The sequence below is a fragment of the Hipposideros armiger genome, unplaced genomic scaffold, assembly GCF_001890085.2.
Source record: "Hipposideros armiger isolate ML-2016 unplaced genomic scaffold, ASM189008v1 scaffold_144, whole genome shotgun sequence".
NCBI lineage: Eukaryota > Metazoa > Chordata > Mammalia > Chiroptera > Hipposideridae > Hipposideros > Hipposideros armiger.
In genome coordinates, this window is record NW_017731494.1 from 2,841,609 (window position 1) to 2,859,328 (window position 17,720).

General features: G+C 37.4%; 2 protein-coding genes across 2 annotated transcripts in view; one reads left to right on the top strand and one right to left on the bottom strand.

Annotated features, from left to right (window-relative positions):
• GDA (guanine deaminase) overlaps positions 1-17,720 on the bottom strand; it is a 227,440-nt gene that overhangs the window by 114,754 nt on the left and 94,966 nt on the right. The gene's annotated exons all lie outside the window — the stretch shown is intronic.
• CUNH9orf57 (chromosome unknown C9orf57 homolog) overlaps positions 11,189-17,720 on the top strand; it is a 10,444-nt gene continuing 3,912 nt past the window's right edge. The window contains 4 exon segments of the mRNA XM_019650668.1: positions 11,189-11,242; positions 15,053-15,106; positions 15,109-15,166; positions 17,047-17,169. Of these exon segments, the coding sequence (XP_019506213.1) occupies positions 11,189-11,242; positions 15,053-15,106; positions 15,109-15,166; positions 17,047-17,169 (289 nt within the window).

The window sequence follows — 17,720 nt, forward strand, 5'->3', positions numbered from 1 at the left end:
AGGGGGGTTGTTACTTTGTGAGGGTGAAAAGGGTAACTATTGCATTGTTCTGTACACCTGAAACTAACAATAAAAAAATAAAAAAAAAGAAGCAGGGGTGTATGTATTTGCACATATATGCTGTATATTTATATAGAATATCTCTTGAAGGCTACACAAGATACTGGCAACAATGGTTGCCTATAAAGAGATTGGCTGAAATCAATAATTTGTCCCCCATTATCTATTCTCCAGTTATTCCTTAGTAATAGAATCCCAGATTTTAGCAAACCTCATGGCCAACTGGAATAAAGATGACATTTCCTAGTTTCCTTTCCACATAGGTGTGGCTCAGTTCTAGCCAACATTGAGTCCTTTAAGAGGGGCTGTGCTCTTCTCACTCCCACTTCTTCATGTGATCAGACTGTGGACCAGCTTCCTGGAACCCAAGATACCTACTTGGAGAATGGGGCGAAAGCCTCATTTTGACAACAGCAAAGCAAGAGAAAGGAGTCAGGTTCCTGATAATGGCAGCTTCATCATACCAACCTTGGACTGCTTGCTTCACCACTATGTCTTCATGGCAGACAAATAAATTTCTATCTTTAGATCATTGGCAAGTGTGGGGGGGTGTCATTCATAGCTGAAGCCAACCTTAACTGATTCAGAAAGGGGGACTTGATGATTGGGGAGCAGGGGTAGGGCTAGGCTCCTATTACTGAATCCATTTTACAGTTTAGAAACATGCCAGAGTAGAAACGGTACCATGAAAAATCTGTATAAAGGAGTCTACTTTCTCTTTCCTTGAGCACCTCTAAACTTTCAAGATCTGTTGGGGCATCTTCATCCCTTAAAATGATCACAATTTCAGGATATTTTATTCACTCAAAAAGCCTAAAAGCCCACATGCTAGGCCAAATGATTCTCACTGAGCATTCTGCCTGTGAGCATCTATGAAAAAAAGGTGTGTGTGTGTGTGTGTGTGTGTGTGTGTGTGTGTGTGTGCATGTGCAGAGAAAGGAGAGAATTCATTTTAGCACACCTCAATCTCAGTTGGATTCTTCCTAATTATAGATATTCTAAGGCTGAGGCGTTTTGTACCGTCATAAATTAAGTTGTTTGTTACTGGATCCATTCTTAGCTGGAGTCTTTCCAGCGCCCTGCTAGGAGAAGCAGCCATCTTATTTAATTTAGGATGTGCTGGCAACACTCCAAACATCAACAAGAACCGAGGAACATTCTCAAACAGAAGGCACGATGCATTGCAGCAATGTCAATAATCTCTTTGCTTTCAATTTTGATTTATGGATATTGTTTCAAGAGAGTCAAAGGAAAGAGTAAATTTGGGAACACCGACCAGGATGCTGAGGAACACGATACTGATGGGGCTCAGGGCAGGCTGCCCCCAAATGTGCCACTTCAGCATATTGATTATTTTAAATTACAGTTGCTTGAGAAACAGCCAGTGCAGAAAGGACACTGTGACCATGCTTTGTCTCCCTGACAACAGAAAATACATCTCCCATATGAAAGGTGCACTCCCTGCACCACGAGGTAAAGGCACATCCTTAGGGCTGAGACAGGGAATTCAGGGCCAAAACGACTATCTAAATAAAACTATATAAGTAAAACTCTGTTTACATTCTTTACTAATTACATATATTTCTTTGTCTTGTCAATTCTTCACAGATTTATTATGGTTTGTCTGAAAAGTATAAAAGTTGCCTCTTTTGGTCATTTCCTTAGGTCCCATATCTATGAGACCTCTGTATGTATGATATTTTTTCCTGTTAATCTGTCTTGTGCCAACCTAATTATTAGACCAGCCAAAAGAATTTAGAAAGGTAGTCTTTTGTCATTAGCTAAAGATGGGATTTAAGATGGTGGTTTGGGCCATCTTGGGGTGTTGCTCAGTTTTTCTGGGTCTCTTCAAAGAATACATGAGATGTACATGCTAATAAACTTCTGCTTGTTTTTTCCTTGTTAATCTGCCTTTTATTATAGGGGGTCTCAGCCAAGGACTCAGAAGGGTAGAGGGAAATTATTTTTTCTCCCCTGTACCAGGAAATGATATATTTCCATGCCACTTCAACATAGAGAGTATCTTTGTGATCAAGGTGATTGTGGGGCAAATCCCACGATGTCAGCCTAATGACTATATCAATGATTTTCAGCCTAGCTGTTACTCTCAAAAGGAAGAAAAAACACCTATTTTCTGATACACATTAAGAAAATATTAATATCTCTATATGCTATTATAGCATGAAGTCCAGGATATATTGTTATGCCATCTGTTTACTGCTGTGAACATACCACCTCAAAACACAGTTACTGTACTTAAAAAAATGATTTATTATTTGTTATGATTCTGTGGGGGCAGGGACTCAAGTAGGGCTCAGCTGGGTCATTCTTTTGTTCCCTGTAGGTTTTTGAGTCAACTGTATTCATCTGTAGCTGGGTTAGGCTCCAAGGTCCACATAAATAATAATTATATATGTATATATTTAATTGTATTTGTTAAAGCAATGAAAAGGTAAACCATTTTTTAAATGGCTAGTTATAAAAGGAGGAAGGGAACATGGTAGAGAAAACAAGAATAAAAAAATTCTCTAAATATATCTTGTTTTGTAGGTTTGGTTTTAGAACTATCTAAATATTGTACCTAAAAATAAAAACAAAATTAAATAATAAAAGCAACCTCAGAATTTGGAAGTAGCAGGAAACAAATGAACCTAACTATACAGTTAGTTGGTAGAGTGATCAGAATGAGAAGGGGACATTATAACAAAGGATTTTAAAACACAATAATTGTCTATTCCTAAGGGTATATACATTAGAAATATATTCTAAGGACAAAAAAACCTGCAAAAAAAAATCAAAAAACAAACAAAAAAAGTCATCAACCATTTTCAGTAATCACGCTGGAAGCATAGTATTAGAATTGTTTTCTGAGATGGCTGTTTGTATTATACGGAAAAAATTAAATGTCTAATTAGATTGGCACCACAGAGAACTGAAACTTTTGTGTGTGTCATTGCTAGGAGATGTATAATGTATAATTAATAAGGGTAAATAAAAACCAAGTCATAACTCGGAATTGAAAATGTAAGTATAAACTCATGATGCATTTTATCTGAACAACAACAAAAAACATATTCTGTAACTCTAACTGCTGAAAAGGCAAAGAAACAACGACCAATCAAGTAGCAATGAGTACTCATAGTGTCCAGATTATGATCTCTAAATATCATTTCCCTCTTAAACTAGTGCATTGTTCTGTACACCTGAAACTAATAATTAAAAAATAAAAAGGCTTCGGATTTTGTTCAGCAATACAGTCATGCACCAGTGAGGGACCATGTATAAGATGGTGGTCCCATAAGATTGTAATGGAGCTGAAAAATTCCTATCACCTAGTGATGTCATAGCTGTAGTAAGGTCATAGGGAAAGCAATAATGCTGTCGGCTGGAAATGCCTGAGGGCCCTCACTTGAGCCCTGATGAATTCTCCACAGATATCTCTCCTTTCTAAACCAATGTTACAACTGGGCTGACTCTTGTGGAAGATTACAAGGCACGGTTCAGTAATAACCATTAGGAAAGTTGGAAGAAAAAAGAATTTATTACAGGCTGTGAAGAGTACAAAGCACATCAGGGAAAACACAGTGAGGTCTGGGGTGGGGCGGGGGAGAGTGGAGACAGAGAGAGAGAGAGAGAGAGAGAGAGAGAGAAAGAGAGAGAGGAAGAGAGCATGGGAACATGGAACATGGGAACATGGGCCTGGGGTCTTGCTTTCATTGGGGTTGAACATGGGTGTCAAGGCTCACTCTTCATTGGTGAATTTAAAACACAAAAGCAAGAATTTAAAGCACAGGAAGAGGGGGAAAAACCAAACAAACAAGTAGCCCAAATGGTCAGTTAACGAAATCAACCAATATCTCTAAAACAAAGGCGCCTCAGTTAGGGGAGGTGGCAATGTGTTTATCTGAGATAGCGGTCTTGGAAGGGGCTGCCTCTTTGAAGTGGATGCCTCCGCAATCAAAACTTGTCAGGCACATATGCGACAGAAAGAAAAGCCAACTGTGGGGCTTACACTACAATTACTCATGTGTTTGTGGTGATGCTGGTGTAAAAAAGCCTGCCTCCCAGGCTTATAAAAGTATAGCACATACAATTACAGCAGTTTGTATAAGTGCACCCTCTGATGTTCACACAATGACAAAGTCACCCAATGATGCATGTCTTAGAGCCTATCCCCATCCCTCTCCCCATTATGAAGCAGAGCGTGACTGTAAAATAGCCTCTAACAATCTTCCTGTAAGACTGGGTACTCTCCACATTAAATGTCACACCATCTAGGCATTCCTGCACCAATTCCCCATGTAACCTTCATATCAAACCTCAGCCATTAGCAGGCTTTTCTGCTTAAGGGTCCTTCCACAAATACTTCCCAGAAATAATTGAAACCTTGGCATTCTTCTTGCTGCAGTTTGAGGCTTCAGCCAAATACTAAGCTTCTGAAAGTTTCGCTCCTAACTCACTGAATTTGAGCCCTGCCTCGTTACAGGGTTAGTGGAGGTAAAAGGAAACCCAGCCAGAACCTAAAGAAAAACATTATATGGGAAACAGAATCTAAGTGTAAAATGATAGACTGTGTATGTGTTTCTAGAGTTTTAAAAGGAAACTCTGATGTCACTATGAAAACCTGGGAATGCTTATCAAAATTCCTTAGTATAGTTTGATGGGCATGAGCAATGTGAAGTTGACAATCTAAACTTAGAAGAAGAAAATTCACTTATGGGGGGAATGATGTGAATTTCCATCCACCTGAAGGTAAATCTTATTCACATGAAACAGTTTACAGTGGGTCAAACAGATGTTATGAAGGTATTCACTCCTGTTCCTGAAAGACCTTGACAGCAGCAACAGCTGGGATGACAGGATGCAGAAAGCAGGCCATTACTGAGCATTTAACTCGTCTGGTGACTCTGAGATATCAAAAACACTAGAGACCAAGCATTGTGGTCTCTATCTTGGCTTCCGCTTTCCAAGATACTCTTGGCCCCTGAATTGGTGTTCTTATAGAAGACATCTGCTTGTAGGTGATGACTGAGAAAATGGAATAAGTATCTAGCATTAATCTGCCTCTGATTCCCTACTCTGCCAGCCATTACTCGTACATGTGGGTGTTCATTTGGTAGTTTTCCCAGATTGCAGAAAGGCAGAGATGGCTTTCAGCTAAAATTGGTGACTCGAGGATACATTTAACTACCCTTTATTCCATCCCAGTTAACTATTGAAATATCCTGTGGATCTTATAAACAGGGAACATCTTATAACAACGCTGGTCATTAAGAAAGGAAGGAATGTTTGCTAGATGTCATAACTGTAAGACCATGAAGAAAAAGTCCATCACCCCAGGTTTCTTTGAAGTTTGGAAATTAAATTTAAAAGGACCTGAGCAAAATCTGACTATAACCTTCATTGCACTAGCAAGGGCTGGAGGTAACGATAGGTCATTGGTGACCTTGTCAGGGACACTTATAAATCCCCACCTTGGGAAGTGCACTGAATGCCACAGCCACAAAGAGCAGCAGTCCTGGGGTCCTTCCAAATGTCTTACACTGAGCATGAACTGCCATGCTAGGAACAGAGCACAAAGGCCTCCACAGCTCTCTCCAAATGAAGCAACCCTGCCAGAAAAAAAACGGGCCTGCTGCCCCACCGAACCTCAAGTTTGGTTGGGTCTGGCACTTCAAAGCCACATAATCTCTAAAAGAAATGAAACAACCAATACTGGGCAAACCCTGACCTCCCTCTTTAATTTAGTAAATAACTGAAAATGAGAAGAGAGAGTACAAGTCAAAAAGGTTCCAGTGTAAGTAATGAGATTAAATATTTCTGTATGAAATTTGGAAGTTCTCTGATTAATTGAAGAGGATTTTGTCTATTGATACTAAAACAAGCAGTAATTAAAAGGGAGAAAATCTGAAATCAGAAAAGACTGAGAAAATAGAAAATCTTATAGTCAAGTTTCAAACAAATCAGTAAATTAGAATCTAAGCCCCAAGCAATCCTTCCACAACTTGTGGAAAAAAACAATAAAGAAATAAAAAGGGTAAAGAAGAAAAAAAAGATAACAGCTGTGGAGAATAAATCCAGGAGATCCAATATATGTATAATAAAACCAATAGAGTCAGTTTAAAAGAAATAATATGTGACATTAATGTATTGGAGAAATTAAATATTTGATAAATTAACCCAGGGGCTAGATTGTTTTTAAAAAACCATCATACAGACAAACTAATAGAAAGACTAAACAAGAAAATGTTTTCTAAAGCAAAAATATACAAAATTACCAATCAGATTTGCAAAATTTACCATAGATTTGACAGAGATTTAATTTATTTTAAAATCCTTAGTATACACCTGGTGATACATTTGAAATTTATAGAGGAACATATAAATTATAAACATATATAAAAGTAAATATACATTATTAAAATTTACTTCAAGTGGGAAAAGTTTGAGTATTCGATTTTTACAAAAGAAATTTAAAAACAAGTAAAGCAACTTGTCTAAAGTTATACATCTTATAAGAGGCAGAGCACAAATTTGAAACTTCACAGCATCTAAAAATATAAGGAAAGTGTCTCAATTTATTTTAAGAACTTTCGTAATGTTGATGGCAAACCTGACCAAAATAGCAAACACACACATCTACACCCAGACACACACACACACATCATGTAGATTAATTTCACTTAATATAAATGTTAAAAGCAGAAATAAAACACCAGACAATCATATGCATACTAAAATAAAATAATATTATACTATAACAATGTTTATTTCAGTAATGCAAGTTTATTCACTCAGAAAATGTATAGTATTCTATCAATATATCAAAGGAATACATCCCATGAGAATTTAGATAGACATGATATATCTATCAAAGGCATTTAATATAAATCAATGACATTTTCTGATAAAAGCTCTAAACTAACACTAAGACATTTTCTCATACGATTAATACTTTTTTCCCCCCTCAAAAAAGCAGTCAGGAACATAGTTAACTAAAGCCTAGATACATTTCCACTGAAGTTTGAAATATTTAATACTGTTCTTAATGTTCTTACTAAAGGAATAGGAAGAAAGAAATAAGTACAAAAGGGATCATATTTTTACAGCTATTCAGCTGGCACAGTTTAATCCTACTCACCCCCACTGTAAATCATGTTTCTTACAGCCTTGAGAGACTTATAACTTCAGGGCAGAAAACAGTTGTTCAATAAGTTTAGCTAAATTCTTGTGGTCCCCATTTAACACGTCAAGAATTAATTCCTGTGAATAAGAGTCTAGAGTCGCTCCCATAGACTAAAGTAATGTTCAGCATTACAGTTTAACCATGGATCTTAAACAGGTTAAAGATCATATGATACAAGGCAAGTAAAAGTCCACATATTTCTTTCTGCCTGGGGTGAGGCTGGAAGATGCGAGAGAAACGGGCCAGAAGCGAGGGTGATGCGGTCAGATGGGGACTCCAGAGTTCACTCCCCAAATGTTGTCATTTAAAGGGACAGAGTGACACGCACTGAGGCAGTCATAAAGGTTGAGGAGCGTGTTCCCTATCCCCGTGTGGGATGCTAAGAGGAAGCCATGCAGAAGTCTCCATACCAACATCTGGCAGTCAGGTGAAACTGACACAGACAGACAGAGCTTCTATGTCTTTTATCAAATCTAAGTCACTTGCAACTGAAGGACATAATAAAGAAAGATGCTATCAAATCATGCTATGCTTTGTAAGATCCAGTCCAACTTCAGAGATGATATAATGTGAAAAAAAATGCACCAATTACAATAGAATCAACAAAATATGACAGAACTCCTAAACTGTCATATCAGGTCATGCCTTAATCTTAGCAGCTCTGTCCCCACATTAGCATTTGGCATATAATAGGTGTTCAATAAATGTTGAAGGAAAAGGGAGGGAGGGAGGCCTGACTTATCTAGTACCTGAATGCAGTCCTCAGAACCATAGGTAACCTTCGCTTTCATTCTTTTAAATTCAAAATTTTGGTTCATATTCTCAAGCTTTCCTGCTCTTACCTAGCTCAGACAGAACCACAAGTTCTTCCTCCAGGGGATTTCAGCTTGCTGCATTGTCTTAATCACCTGAGATCCTTTATCTATTTCCCTTACTTCCAATTTGGCCCTTTCTCCTGTACAAAGCATGCCTCAGCGCTTTTTTTGTCCACACTGTTCTGGGGGCCAATTGTGAAACGTAACAAACAGAAGACAAACTGACCACAAGGAAGGCATCTAAGAGGAGAATGCACTTGAGCTGAGGCGCGAAGCATAACAGGAATATACTAGTCAGCAAAGTAAGACAGGTAGAGGCACAGCAGCCTCTCAAATGAACCCAGCACGCCATGTCAATGATTCAAAACGCTTCAGATGATTGCTCAAAAATACAGCTTTTCATAATTTTACATCATACCTTGTGTTTCCTGGGCATGAATGCACAATGTGTTTTCTTCTCACAGTTAGGCTATTAGTAGGCAAGGTTTCTGAAGGCAAGGTCTAGGTGATTGAAAAAGTGCATGTTTAACAGGTGATTGTCTAGCTATGTATAGGTGCAGCTGTCTTGACCCACTAGACCCGGAAATAATCCCACTCTTGGAAATGCTTCAGTCTCTGTTTTTCCTTCAACCTTGGTAGCTTCTCCTCGGTCCCTTTAACTTGCAACATCTCCTCTTCCAGATGACTGCCCTAGCCCTCTTCTTTCTGTTTCATTTTTTATTTAATTTTGAAATATTGGATAAATTCAAAAGAATACATGTAACATTTTTGTAAGTTATGAAGCATAATAGTAAAATCATCCATCCAGGAAAAGGACTAAGATGGGACAAATGAGGCATTTGTTTTGGGTGCAAAATTTAAGAGGCGCAAATAAACAAAATATGACAATTTTAAATAAAGACAGGATCTGACCCTGTGCTTTTACAATAATGCCGCACCCTAATCCCAGCCTCCTGGTTCCAATATAATTTTGTTTAAAAAAACAGGTAGCCTTAATGTAGTGATTTGTTAATTTGATTTCTTACTATAGCATTAAAATACAATTTATCTTCATTATGACATTTTTGGCATCCCTTAAATTTGCACCTGAGGCCAGTGCCTCACTTAACCTCTGCTTAGTCGCAGCCCTGACCAATGTCCAATTTATGAAATGGAAAATGTTCGTTTTGCTAGCTGGTAAACTTTACATAATTAAAATGTAAACTTTATAAAACTTGAATGTATTTGTCTAAGCCATGGCTTTCTCTTTATTTCATATAGCGTCTCAAGGAGTCCTCCATGCTTATGTGAGAAGCTGTAGTTTAGTCATGTTCATGGTTATCCAGCCTTCCATCATATGACTGCATCTTTATTTATCCATTTTCCTACTGATAGGTGTGTGGGTTATGTCCAGTTACTTGTCATTACAAACCTTGTTTCTGTGAACATTCTTGTGTCTGCTTTCCATAGTTTAAGAGGTTTTCTAGGCTCTAGAGCAGCGGTTCTCAACCTTTCACAGGGGTCGCCTAAGACCATCGGAAATCACATATTTTCGATGGTCTTAGGAACTGAGACACCGCTCCTCTATCTGTCTCCAGGCCCACATGCAGATACACCCACATATGAGTACTCGGCGACCCCTGTGAAAGAGTTGTTCAAACCCCAAAGGGGTCGCGACCCACAGGTTGAGAACCACTGCCCAAGAGTCTACTCCTGGGAAGAGAATTTGCTGAGTTATGGGATATAAGCAAGTTAAAATGTACTAGATAAAGCCATATTGTGATCCAAAATTCTTGCGACAATATCCACTATCACCAGCAAGAGTTTCTGTTGCTCCTTAGGCCCAACAGCATATAACTTTTAACAATCTTTTTAATTTTTGCTAATCTAGTGGGTGGTAAAGTGATATCCCATTGATATTTTCATTTGTATTTCCATGATTAATAATGAGATTAAATGTTTTTTTTTATACTCATTGAGTATTCATATTTCCTCTTTAAAATTTCTGCTCATGTATTTTGCCTAATTTTATATTAGAATATAATCTAATAAATACAACATAGATGCAATAGTACATAGACATAATAGAATATATGTGTATCTTGTCTTTTTCTTCTTAATTTTTTTCAGAAATTTGTTATATATTCTGGATATTAATCTATTGTTCAATGTATTCCAATGTCTTCTCTAGGTTTTCAGCTTGTCTTTTTACTCTTATTTTTTTTTCAGCTGAGCCATCCTGCCACCTGTTGGCAGCTCAGCTCAGGGCCGGGAATCGAACCGCTGTTGCTCAGAGCTCACACTCTTGAGCAAGCTCTTAACCAACTGAGCCACTCAGCCGGCCCTTTACTCACTTTATATCTTTTTGCTTACAAAAAATTCTTAATTTCAATGTAGTCAGTTTTATCATATTTAACTTTTTTTGTTAGTACTTTTGTTTCTTGCTTAAGAAATAATTTCTTTCTCTGTTGTCATAATTTTCTATATTTTTTCCAAATAGCATTAAAGCTTTGGCTTTCACATGTAGGGTTTTAATACATCTGGAATTGGTGTTTGGAAATCATGAAAGGCAGGGAGCTGATTTAAGTTCTTTCAGTGTGGATAGCCTATTTCTCCAGGAACATTTCCCAAAGAGTCATTTTTTTCCCCCCACTGATCTGCAATACCACAGCTTTCATATATCAAGTTTGAATATATGTGTAGGTTAATTTCTGTTTCATTGGTCAGTTTGTTTATCTTTGTGCCAGTGCCACATGGTCTTATTTACTATAATTTTCAAATAAATGTTGATATCTAGCTGGTCACATCTCCTCACCCAGATTTCTTTAAAGAATAGCCTGGCTATTTGTCCCTTTTAGGACCAATTCATCAGGTTCCATTGAAAAGCTTTTGGGGGATATAATTGATATAATTTGGCAAGGATTAACTCATTAAATATTTGTGTTCATTAATCTGTACATGGTACATTCCTCCATTTATTTGGTTCTTTACTGTCGGTAGTGGGTTGAATGGCCCTCCAAAGATAAGACCATGGTGTAACCCCTAAAACCTGTGAACGTGACCTTATTTGGAAAAAGAGTCTCTGCCGATGTAATGAAGAGTCTCAAGATGTTATCTCCCTGGATTATCCAGGTGGGCCTTAAGTCTAATGGCAGGTGTCATAAGACCCAGGAGAGAAGGCACAGACACAGAGGAGAAGACCGTAGGTATGAAGGTGGAGGTAGAAACTAGAGCTATGCAGCCACAGCCAAGGAACACCTGGAACCACCATAATGATCCTGCGTAGTTTTTGTTATATTTATTCACAAATTCCTTATTTTCAATTGTTATTATACATGACGTCTTTTACAGTTTATGTTTGTTAATGGTTTATTGATGATATTCAGGAAGGTAATTAATTTTTGGACACTGATCTTGTTTCCAGAAACTTCGTTAAAATCTTTTTAACATGTTTAGCAAAATAAACGTGTCAACATTTTATTACAATCTTGTGTGCATGCAAGAAAAAAAATGCTCTTTATAGGTCAGTTAAAATATTTATTCCTTGCAGGCTCAGACCTCAAGCTGAACATAATTTGGAAGGAGAATTTGTCCGGAAATCTGGGTGTCTGAGCACATGGCTAACCATAAGATTGCAGAAGTCTTCCAAAGGCTGAAAATGAGTGATTATTTGTCAATACATTAAATCAAGAAAATAATGTAAAAAACAGTATTTATTCCTGGTCAGAAAATTTTCTAGAAAAAGGGAATGGATTAGATACAGAAAGAAAGAACACTCTGGTTGAAGGTGACGAGGTTCTTGACTGGCAGTCAGTTCATAGTCAACTGCATGTGTCACTATTACCCAGAACAAGTCTTTATTCCATCAAAATTCATTAGAAACTGGCACGAGCATTTATTAGAAATGGTAATTTTTCCCAAAAGGTGGGTGTGAATTAGAGGATTGTCCTAGACCATTTTTTCTTTCATGTAGATATTCCAACTTCTACGCTCCCTCATCTCCACTTTTCTCAACCTGCAGCCCTATCTTTAAAGCATAATAATAAATGTAACCATGCTTTTCCTTATCACTAGCAAAAACTACATTGTTCTCGGATAGAAGCCAAAATCCTTCCGCAGCCCATAAGGCCATACAGGGTGTGGCCCTCTGTCTCTTATCATTCTTACACTAGGGCTACAGACCACACTGCTTTTCTCTTGGCTTTTGAAAACCAAAGTACTCCCTTGCCTTCTCAAGTACTTCTTCTACCTGAAATCCTCTTTCCCCGCCTCTCTCCTGGCCAATGCCACCTCATTCAGCCTTCACAGCTCAGCTTAAAGTCATTTCCTCAGAGCCTTCCCTGATCCCTCAATATACATAGTAAATTAGAACTCCCCTTCCCCTTACCGTTTCTTTTGACTCCCAGTATCTCTCCCTGCCAGCATTCATCGATTTATTAATTTTTTGAAATTAATTTTTACATTTATAGTCACTGACATTCACAAATGCATAGTCTTGTAACCACTACCACAAATAAGATACAGAACAGTTTGATCATCCTGAACTCAGGTTTCCCCTCCCCTTTAACCCCTGGCAACCACTATAGTTTTGCTTTTTCCAGAATGTCATTTAAAACCAGTATGGTATTGGCATAAAACAGGCACATAGATCAATGGAACAGAATAGAGAAACCAGAAATAAATCTACACATATATGACCGATTAATTTATGACAAAGGAGCCAACAATATAAAAGGGGGAAGGACAGTCTCTTCAATAAGTGGTGTTGGGAAAATTGGACAATCACATGCAAAAGAATGAAACTGCACCATACACAGAGAGTCTTATACCATACACAAAAATTTACTCAAAATAGATGAAAGACCTAAATGTAGGGCCTGAAACCATAAAACTCCTAGAAGAAAACGTAGGCAATAGGCTCCTTGACATTGGTCTTGGCAATGATTTTTTTGAATCTGACACCAAAAGCTATAGAAACAAAAATAAACAGTGGGACTATATCAAAATCAAAAAACTTCTCACAGCAAAGGAAACCATCAACAAAAATCAGCAAGCTACCAAATGGGAGAAAATATTTGCAAGTCATATATCTGATAAAGAATTAATACCTGGGCCAGCCGAGTGGCGCGATAGTTAAGAGTTGGCTTGGGATGCCAGGTCTGAGCAGCAGGGTCCTGGTTTGGATCCCACATGAGGGCCAGTGATGCTGTGCCCTCTACAGCTAAGATGGTGAACAACAGCTCAACCTAGAGCTGGGCTGCCATGAGTTGCCGGCGACGGTGTAGGCTGTAGTGGGGCTGGCCGGCAGCTGACGTGAGCTTTCATGAGATGCCGTGAGCAGCCGTCCAATGGCCTCAGCTGGGAAGAGCGCAATGATAATACTGACATGGGCCAGTGAAGCGACGTCCTCCACAACTAGGCTGAAGAACAAAAGGACAGCAACTTGTCTGTTCCCCTTCCCCAATTCCCCAACGCTGTTTCCCTCTCCCAATTCCCCAATGAAATCTTAAAAAAAAAAGAATTAATACCCAAAATATATAAAGAACTCATACAACCAAATCACAATAAACAAACAAAAATCTGATTTTAAAGTGGGCAGACTATCTGAACAGACATTTTTCCCAAAAAGACATACAGATGGCCAACAGATCGTACATGAAAAGGTCCTCTGTATCATTAATCATCAGGGGAAAACAAATAAAAACCACAATGAGGTTGTGGTATAATCCATACCAAAAATATTATATAGCAATGAAAAATAATGAAGTACTGTTAAAGACTGACATAGATTTTCAACATATTTTTGAGTAAAATACAAGGGGAAAAATAATATGTATAATACTATTTTTTCAAAAGTAAAACAAAATACAATATTATGCATATTTCCAAGTTACAAGTATATTATGAAAATGCACAGAATAAAGTGGATACCCAGCATATTGATAATGTGGTTATATTTGGGAAGACACTGGGTTTGGTAGAGAACGTGGTCAAAAATTGTAACATTGTTAGTATTTTAATTCATTTCAAGAACAATATATTAATTTGGAACTATATATTAATTTAGAAATAAATATTTTTAAAAATCAAATTGCTTTCTGAATGCACCAAGTTCTGCTCTAAAGATACGATAATTTTCATAATCAAGACCAAGTACTTTATACCAAGAACAGATAGTATGCTCACAAGACTATGTATATTTGAACTAATTAATCTGTAGGACAGTGAGCATAGAAATCTTTAGCCAGATTTATAGTTAATCAGTTTAACTGTTGACTGACTTAGTCTTAGTATGTTAATTTCATGAGTAAAGCAATTAAGGTCCACATAGATCAGTGTGTTTAGGTAAAAAAATTTCCTGTTTACTTAGGCAATTTTTACTGTTTAACTGTTTGGAATCTGGTGGATTAGAGACTTGCCTTATTGGTTTCAGTTATAACAGACTTCATTACATCAGAAATTTTACTTGTTGCTATCCTTTAAACAAGTTCAACCTAGAAAATTCCCACAATACCTCATGATGAAGGCAGGTAAGTCATGAATAACTGAAATGTTATATTTTAGAGAATCTGACAATTTCTCTTCATTTGAATACATATTAACTAAGGTTAACTATCATATAATACTTTTCCTTATAAATATGTTCATTTGCAATGAAAGCATTAGTTTATGAAGAAACATAAACAAATTCTTTCCTTTCGGCTAATAGTTACAAGAATTCGTAACAGGATATCATTCCAGAAACATCATCTATCTCACTTCATATTTTTGCATTAAACAATTACTTTTTGAGGAAAAAATTAAGGGAAGGGATGGTATTTGATAATGAGAAGGCACCTAAAATGCTCTGGAACTAGAAGTTTTGTGGTGAATTTTTTATAAAGTCAGGTACCTTGTTTTTCCTCCTTTACAAAATAAATTTATTTATACTTTATTAATGAAATAAATGAAACTTAGTCATTTCCCTTTTTATAGCAGCTAACATAAATGTGTAACTTTCTTACTTCCCCAGGAAAGATTTAATGGTGGGACATATCTTTCCTTCCATCTTCTATTTTGGCTAGAAATGTAAGAATGAGAAGGACTGTCTTCGGTGGTGTTTTTATCTTATTCTGCCTCTTATGTGGTAAGTCATTACGAAAGCATAAATCAAAAAAAGAAAATTACTTAAGAAATTACAGAATTGCAATATAAGTGGTGTGTGGTAATTACCTTAAGGTAATTAAAATGCTTATAACAAGGCCTGAGTAAGTGCTTAAATAATAATAAGAGCTAACATTGAGCACTTACTCTATGCCAGGTATTAGTTTAAATATTTCATTTGTATTAATTCATTGAATCCTCATGAAAACCCTATGAATTAAGTGTTATTATTTCCCATTTTATAGATGAGAAAACTGAGCTGTTAGATGGTGGCCCACATGTTGCTATTATTATCACTGAGCTGGAACCAACCATACAAGGGTGGCAGTCCTTATAAATATGGCAAAGAAAATGAATTAATTAGACCAATAACACAGAGAGTGGCCTCCCAGCACTTTTCCTCTTATATGTGTTCTTCTTCACCAACTCCAGCATCCCTTTATTTATAACAGAATCACATAAAAGACGTAACAGGGAGTTTTTTATTCCTTTCACCCAATTCTACCAAGCAGGCACGCTCAAGCACCATCAAGGGGATTCTCCCTCTCAGTGAAAGGGTAAGGTGGTAGTTAATGAAGATGGCTCTTTATGTTGAACCTATGGGTTAACAGGGCAGTCTCTTAGAGTCAGGAGATTAATGCACATCTGAGTCCCCTGGGGATCTTGTTAAAATGCAGTCTGATTCAGCAGGTGTGGGATGGGGCCTCAGAGTCCGGAATCCTGTCTCCCAGCCTGCTCTTAGAGATCCACTGCACGGCTCAGACTTTTGGTGCAAGCGGTCTCCAAGGTGGAGAATTTACGTGATGCCAGATCTTTCTCTGCCTTGCCTATGGCCCCTGGACTGTTTTCCTGGGTGAAGTCTGCTCTAGTTTCTTTCTCTCCCTCTCATATAGTCCCTCCTCCTTCTGACTCCACACCCAATATCCATAGCCTTTCTAAAACCGTGGCCCTCGCATTCTTTACTGCAACTGAAGACGATGTCTTAACTTTTAGGCACTTTTGCTGACTATATTTGTTCAATTGCCTGAACAGTTATCAGTATGATTTCAGATCCCATTTATTTCCTTTTAATAGTGATGAGCTCCCCATCACCGGCTAAGGCTCCCTGCAGGAGTTATTATAAAGGAGATTCCTGAATTCAGCAGAACCAGTGGTTCTCAAAAACTGGTCCAGCTTTCTATGCCCAAATCACAAGCCTTCTGCTGTTTCTATATATCTAATATACAGATTCCTGGGCCCCACTTCCTATAAATTCTAAAGAGGGGGAGGAATTGGCCTCTGGGAATCTGTGTTTATTTTAACTGCTTAAGTAAATCTGATACACAGTCAAATTTGGAAACACATCTTCTAGATAATGTCTTTCATTATATCTATTTGACTAAGTTCAAGAATCGCTGGACTATTTCTACATAACCAAAATGAATAATGTTTTTGAGCCACTGAATCTGAGTATTGAAGATTCATGTAAACATGAATCAAGCAATAAATACTCACAGGGAATTCACTATGTATAGTGTGCTGCTTTAGACATTAAAATGGAGGCCTAAGAGTGAATACATGGCTGAAAGTAAGTTTTCTCACTAAATAACTTTGGTTTGACTTAATTAAGTGCTGAGGAACTGAATACACTTTAAATAACTAAGTTCTTAAGATCTCTTGGCCTCATTTCTAGTAAGTATCAATTCAGAGTGCTTCTAATTCATGAATGTAGCATATGTGAATTAGAATTACTTTAAAAATATTGTTTACTTTTTAGAGTTGAAAATCACTGCTTTATTTTTGGATCTCTTTCTCTCTTCCCTTTTTTTCTGTTTGGTTTCTATCTCTATTTCCCCCCTTATATTCTCTCTCCTGTACTTGGAGATGTTGGAGGTCTGATCTGTAGATTATGCAACCTTTCAATTCCCTTCCATGGATGTATTTTAGACTATGGAACCTGCACAGCAAAACCTGGTCAGTTTTGTATAAAAGAGACCCACACTAAAGGTAAGTCTTGACACTTAAAAAAAAAAAGCTATTTAAAATGAGCACAGGAAAAATCCTTATATAGCAGCAAACATTAATTGAGCATTTACTATATGCCAGGTGCTAGCCTAAGGGCTTTACCTGAATTATATTACACCAACGAAACAAAATAATGATAGGAGATAGATATTGTCATTATCCCCACTTTTTAAGCATGAGAAATCTGAGACATAGAAAGATTAAGAAATCTATATGATGTTATACAGCTAATGAATGTCGAAGCCAAGATTCAAATGCAAGTACTTGGACTCCAGAGTACACATCCCTAATAAATCTATATATTGTCTCCTTTACATGACTCACACCCTCACAAAAAATGAATGCACAATTTGCCGGCCTTTCTAAGTACAGCATTATACAACAGCACAGGCTGCATGCCCAGGAAGCCAGTCTTGTCTGCATGGATTAAAAAGCTAAATGTAGGGCCGGCCGAGTGGCGCGATGGTTAAGAGCTGGCTTGGGACGCCAGAGGGCCCCGGTTCGGATCCCACATATGAGGGCCAGTGACACTG